The sequence below is a fragment of the Carassius auratus genome, chromosome 26, assembly GCF_003368295.1.
Source record: "Carassius auratus strain Wakin chromosome 26, ASM336829v1, whole genome shotgun sequence".
Lineage (NCBI taxonomy): Eukaryota > Metazoa > Chordata > Actinopteri > Cypriniformes > Cyprinidae > Carassius > Carassius auratus.
The window spans coordinates 19,845,729-19,852,221 of record NC_039268.1 but is presented as its reverse complement, the minus strand read 5'-3'; the positions used below and the strand labels follow the sequence as shown (position 1 = coordinate 19,852,221).

The window sequence follows — 6,493 nt, the reverse complement described above, 5'->3', positions numbered from 1 at the left end:
TTTATTATTATATTTAATTTCAATTAAGATTAATTTTACATTTTACCCTGATTTGGATGAAAGTAAAAAAATGCATTTTTCTTCTGTAAAATGTTTCTATTAAAATAATGTTTCCTTCTAATCGTGTTTTGCCCAGACATCTGTTCGTGGTCATTTTTCATGCACTATGTATAGTGATCATGTGGGTCGTGGTTAGTAGTCTTCCTGAACACAAACACACACTTTGGTCTGAATTCAAGCATTTGCCATTTTTGCACATAAGAGAGCAGCTTTAGCAACCTATAGCATCCGGTTTGGTTTCAGCTTTTGAACTTCCTCTAAATTGTTCTTACATCCAGTTTTAAGTGTATAAATGTCATTCTGAAAGAAAAGTGGAAAAGTGCATTAATGTGTCAGCTGTATAACAACAACAAAAAAATGTCTCTACGATGTTTGCTGTTGGTCGTCGTCTGGGTTGTGTTCATCACCACAGAAGCTGTTTCAGGTACATCTCTTTTTTAAGGTTATATGAAAGATTATTTTATTGAAGATCTGTTTTTGTAGACCCTAAAATATTTAGATTTAAATTATATTGAAGTATAACCTAGTTAAATGATAAATGACTGTAGTTAATAAGTTATAAATTACTTTAGGGAATAAGTTATACATTTAAATGACTAGTGATACTTGCTTATTTAAGGTTAACATTTTCATATTTTATACATTAGGTCAAGAAGTGAAAGTTTTTGGTGAAGTTGGAGGTAAAGTGTCTTTTGGTGCAACCAGAATACGTCATCCTGTCAGCAGTATTATATGGAAACACAGAAGCAGCACTGAATCTGTTCTAAAAGCGATTGAATGGGATGAAGTTGATGGTGTTTCCGCCCCGAATCCGAGATTCAGAGACGTCACAACTCTTGATGAGAAAACTGGACAAATCACTATAACTAATTTAAATTTTGAACATAGTGGACTTTATACAATCGACATCAACAGTAAAGAACAGGAACAACAATTCAAGTTGGAAGTGTTGGGTGAGAGGATATTGATTATTATATTCATTACTATTGATACTGTAAAATATTTTTTTATGATGTTTTTACTAAACATACTACAGCTAATCATCCTGTCAACTTTTTTTAAAAACAATCTTTGAATGTAAAAAAAAAGATTTTTTTTTCATATTGTCAGTATATGTTTTAGTTGCAATAAAAAACATATTGTAAAAACTATTATAATGCTAACAAATGGTAGCAAGGAATTATCACGTGTTTTGACATGCATTGTTATAATGTAAAAATACCAGGAGATGTGATATTAATTCTGTACAATTACGTGTATTAAGTAATTATGTCACTGCATTGTGGCAGTACTACGGTACTCTGATGGCATCAGATTCAGATACCATGGTGCTGTGATATATACTGTACCATGGTGCCGAAGTACTTCCAAGAATAATATATTACATACCCTAAAACATGATAATACAATGATGCTTTCTTAGTGTGAGTTATGATTGATTACTATGATATTACAGTCTGATACCATCATTGAAGTTTTCATTGTTTCTTTCACAGCACTGGTCCCCAAACCTGTGATAAAAATAGAGAAGATTAAAGTTAACCCTGATGCGGTGTATTTAATATGCGAGTACAGTGAAACGATCATCTGGAAGAATTCAGCTGGTGAAACACTGAAGGGGTCACCCCAGAGTCCAAAAGGAGAATTAATCAAAGTTGAAAAACAAGGAAATCCAGATTTCTTCTACACATGCACACTCGAGAATGCAGTGAGTGAGAAAACCAGTGATCCGGTCTTTGAGAGAAATCTGTTTAAAGGTAAGATTTATTTCAACAAGTAAAGAGGAAAACCTCTGAGAATGTTTTTTTATTTATTGTTTAGGTGATGCTGTGGTTAGGTTGTTTACTCTTTTCTCTTCAGAAGTTGTGATTGCATCCAACAAGTATTCATATTCATGCTTAAAATATCTGAATGTCATTGCATTAGATATTAAAATGTCAATAAAAATGTAATCTGTTAGAAGCACAAACACATACTTAACATTTCATTAAAATACGTTTCCCGGGTGTTCTCCAAATTAAGTTTTACATTTTAATTCAAATTTTTTTTAACCCTCAGATACTCTTTTCCACACAAGGCATTATTTGCATTATTATTAATGTAATTATTGTTTTAGAGACACTAAAGTTTAAATCAATGTAGAGAGGCAGACTGAGCTCTGACCTGTCTTCACCTGGTATGGTCATTTGTCATGCACTATACAGTGGTGGTTCTTTGTGGTTTTGCTAGTCTTGATGCTAGTCTTGCGTGTCTGTACCAGACCTTGACATTGAATATTTGCCATGAACTTACACAAGATAGCAGCAATAAATGCTGAACGCTTAGTGAAAGACCAACTAAATGCTGCATGTTTGTGGTTTCTGTTTCTGAACTTCCTCTGTAGTTTGCAGTTTGCATCTCGAGTTTGTTTATAAAATACATTTTATACACAGCTAGTTTTAACCTAGTTTTAAACAAGGTCATAGCTTAAAATGCTTAAAATATCTGAATGTCATTGCATTAGGATTAGGTATTAAAATGTCAATGAAAGTGTAATCTATTGGAAGAATGAATGATACACAAATACACTAAACTTTTCAGCCACTTTACATTTCAGAAAAATACTTTTCTTGGGTGTTCTTAAATTAAGTTTAACATTTTAATTTTAATTTTAAAGCCCTGATATGCTCTCTTCCACACAGGACTTATTTGAATTATTATTATTTTTGGAGAGACACTAAGATAAACACAAGATAGCAGCAATAAATGCTGAACACTTAATGAAAGACCAAACCTATGTCATATGTTTGTGGTTTCTGTTTCTGAACTTCCTCTGTATTTGCAGTTTGCATTTCGAGTGTGTTTGTAAAAGACATAAACCAGTTTTAGCCTAGTTTTAAACAACGTCATAGTATTGTAGGATAATATATATAAATATATATATATATATATATATATATATATATATATATATATATATATATATATATATATATACACACACACACACACACACACACACACACACACACCTGTTTTTATACGTACTGAACGTGATGAACAGAAAGTAGTTTTATAGTTTAATTTGCAGTTGAAACCCTGATGTCACATGCTCTGTTTTACCGATGTCCTGACGTTTCTAGACGTTGATCATAGTAAGAATAATGACATAGTGATCTAACCACTTAAAGGTGCACGGTTGTGAAAATGCTTTATGAGCTTAACATTTATTATTACACCTCAAGATGTGTTGGGGAAGCGTAGATTATATTTAAAGACCCAACTCATCCTCTGTGTGATCAGCTTGTTTTATTGCACTCTAGGAAGCGATTATTAATGTCTAGAGCAAAGACAAATATTTATAAAGATCCTTTGTACCTTTTGCAATTGGATTTGTTAATCAAAAAGGTATGTGATTTAGTATAATGGTATTTACGTGTTTTGTAGTATGTGTTTGTAACTGTGTTTGGTTTTGCTGGTGTGGTCAAAGACAAATTTCAACCATGGTTAACAATCAAGGTGTATTGTAATGTATTGTATTGTTATTTTTTTGTTTTCATTAGATTTACGAGGATTTGTTATGTGGATTGCCACTGTTTCAATCAGCATGGTTTTTATCATCCTTTTCCTGTTTATACCACCTTGTTGTCACGGTAAGACTACTGGTGTTTTTTTATCTTTTAAAACATTTAAAATGTATTTCTTTCATCTGTGCTTACCATTTTGTTAAAACTCAAACATTGTAAAAACTTGTGGTGAGTTGATAAATGCGTATTGTGACATATTTTTGAGTGAAACGATGAATTTGATTGAATCGTTGAACAACATCAGCCCTAAATGTGATTTTGTTTAATAAAAATGCTTAAATAATTTTAAATGCTTAAATTAACATTAACATTATCCAGCAGCCTGTGCTGCCTGAGTCACATCAGCAGAAAAGGAAAGAGCTTTTGATTATGAAGATTATTATTATTTAATTTTTTTGAATAAAATAAAATTATGAAATGTCCACAATAAAACATTTGTATAAATAAAGTAAATAAGGTCAATTATGATTTAACAAGACTTCCAGAGTAGTTTATTTTCTTAATTCCTTGTGGAAGTATTATGTGCAATATCATAAATATCCTACATATTATGTGCAATATCACAGACAAATCAAATATATTTTAATCTATGATCAACTTCAGCTATGTTTTTAAAATGTACATTAAATTAAATGCATTTTTCTTGTTTTTCCCTCCCTCAGCAATGAGAGGCTGATTCTGAATCCCGGTTTTACTGAAACAACTGGAGCTCTAAACTATCTGTGCCTTCATAACTTTGACTGTTGCTTTTTGACCTCTGTGTCTGCTGGACCATATATATATATATATATATATATATATATATATATATATATATATATATATATATATATATATATATATATATATATATATATATAGTACAGACCAAACGTTTGGACAACCTTCTCATCCAAAGAGTTTTCTTTATTTTCATGACTATGAATTAACACATGTGGAATTATATATGGAATTATATACATAACAAAAAAGTGTGAAACAACTGAAAATATGTCATGTTCTAGGTTCTTCAGAGTAGCCACCTTTTGCTTTGATTACTGCTTTGCACACTCTTGGCATTCTCTTGATGAGCTTCAAGAGGTAGTCACCTGAAATGGTCTTCCAACAGTCTTGAAGGAGTTCCCCAAGAGATGCTTAGCACTTGTTGGCCCTTTTGCCTTCTGTCTGCGGTCCAGCTCACCCCTAAACCATCTGGATTGGGTTCAGGTCCGGTGACTGTGGAGGCCAGATCATCTGGCGCAGCACCCCATCACTCCCATCAGTCATGAAAATAAAGAAAACTTTTTGAATGAGAAGGTGTGTCCAGACTTTTGGTCTGTACTGTGTATTTTTAAAATGTTGATGTTTTTCACCTGGTTCTGGGATTGAGGGTATATTTACACGACAATGATTTATGCTTTTTTTTTTTTTTTTTTTTTTTTGTAAGCTAATTCTTGTTCAGAACAATCAGTTTGTTCAATCAAAAAGTTTGTTCTTTTTTCTGGTCATTTTGATGAATAATGATAATTTGTTCAATAAATCTATTGTTATTTAAATATGTTCATTGAATAAAAATATTAACAAGACAAAATGTCTCAAAATATATAATGTAATTTTATCCATTTTCATTTGCTCCATTAATCTGTAACATAAAATTGTATCAAATAGAACATAATCAACTCACTTCCGTGATCGTGTCAACAACTGACCAAAGTTAAAGGTAAATTGTGAAACGCAGATGTACAGTAGGAAAGAAAAAAAAAAGTTTTAGAAAAAAAATCTTATCAAATGCACCTGTGCCTCAGTGATCCCGTTGTACCATGGTTCTGTCACAACACTTTTCACAAGGCTAGTGTATTTGTTTATATTTCATTTTGTTTTGTCTGTGGACTGGAGCTTACACTTTTAGTGTTTTGTTTTTACAGAACAGGTCCCTAAGCCTGTAATATAAAATATAACTTAATTCCCACCATATTTCTGATGTCATCTCTAAAACTAATCTGACTAATTTGATTGTTTAATCCATGTCCAAAGGGTAAAGGGGGAGGTGTTGCTATGATTTATAGCAATATTTTCAGTATTTCTCTGAGGGCGGGCTTCAAGTATAACTTGTTTGAAGTTATGGTGCTTCATACAACATTAGTCTTAATGATAAATAAAATGATAAATAGAGCTCCCTATCTGACTCATTTTAGAGTTGGTACTGAGTTTTGAAGTCAGCAAAAAGTAGCATCACACATAGGCTAATCATGACCGATCATGTTTACATTATCAGTCGTCGTTGTCTTTTCAGAAAACTTGTGCACATCCCTATTAATAGCAATATTATTTGTTATATGTAGCTATATATGTTGATGAAATGATTAAATATAACAATTAATTTGAAATAACCCAATAATTCATTAAATAATTATAACTGTTTTGGATTTAAGAGAAGTCTGTGTATAATAACCTATGATCATTTTAACAGAATTTCATACAAAAGCCTATGTGTTTTGCATGTATACTGGCACAACAAAAGGAGAGAAGCTAAATGAGCCGCAGCCTGATATGTAAAAAAAAATTAAAAATCCAGAGCCTAGCCCGAATGGATTCAGCGTGTCGGGACCATCAGGCTTGCAGACCTCTAAGACCTTGTCTTCTAGACGGCCACCAGGACAAGACCACAGGAACCAGATGAGTACTGCACAATCTAACTTTGCTGCATGATGGAACATCCTGCTGGTTCATCTGGCCAGAAGAGAACTGACCACTGACTGAGTCTGGTTTCTCCCAAGGTTTCTCCATTATATCACCAAATTAAGTTTTGGTTCCTTGCCACTGTCACCTCTGGTTTGCTTAATTGGGGACACTTTTTTCAGCAATATCATTGACTTGATTCAACAGAT

At 32.4% G+C, this 6,493-nt stretch overlaps 1 protein-coding gene across 1 annotated transcript; it reads left to right on the top strand.

Annotated features, from left to right (window-relative positions):
* The first annotated feature begins 275 nt into the window (after nt 1-275).
* LOC113044815 (CD48 antigen-like) lies at nt 276-4,394 on the top strand. Its single transcript, XM_026204983.1, has 5 exons — nt 276-484; nt 708-1,013; nt 1,557-1,817; nt 3,603-3,692; nt 4,289-4,394. The coding sequence occupies exons 1-5, from the start codon at nt 388-390 to the stop codon at nt 4,300-4,302; spliced, it is 768 nt and encodes a 255-aa protein (XP_026060768.1). The 5' UTR covers nt 276-387; the 3' UTR covers nt 4,303-4,394.
* The last annotated feature ends 2,099 nt before the right edge of the window (nt 4,395-6,493 follow it).

Bases quoted from the DNA above. Each gene is read 5' to 3' on its own strand.
- LOC113044815 (XM_026204983.1), top strand. From the start codon at position 388: ATGTGTCAGCTGTATAACAACAACAAAAAAATGTCTCTACGATGTTTG. The intron at 485-707 runs GTACATCTCTTT...TTTATACATTAG, and splicing joins CACCACAGAAGCTGTTTCAG to GTCAAGAAGTGAAAGTTTTT. The intron at 1,014-1,556 runs GTGAGAGGATAT...TTTCTTTCACAG, and splicing joins ATTCAAGTTGGAAGTGTTGG to CACTGGTCCCCAAACCTGTG.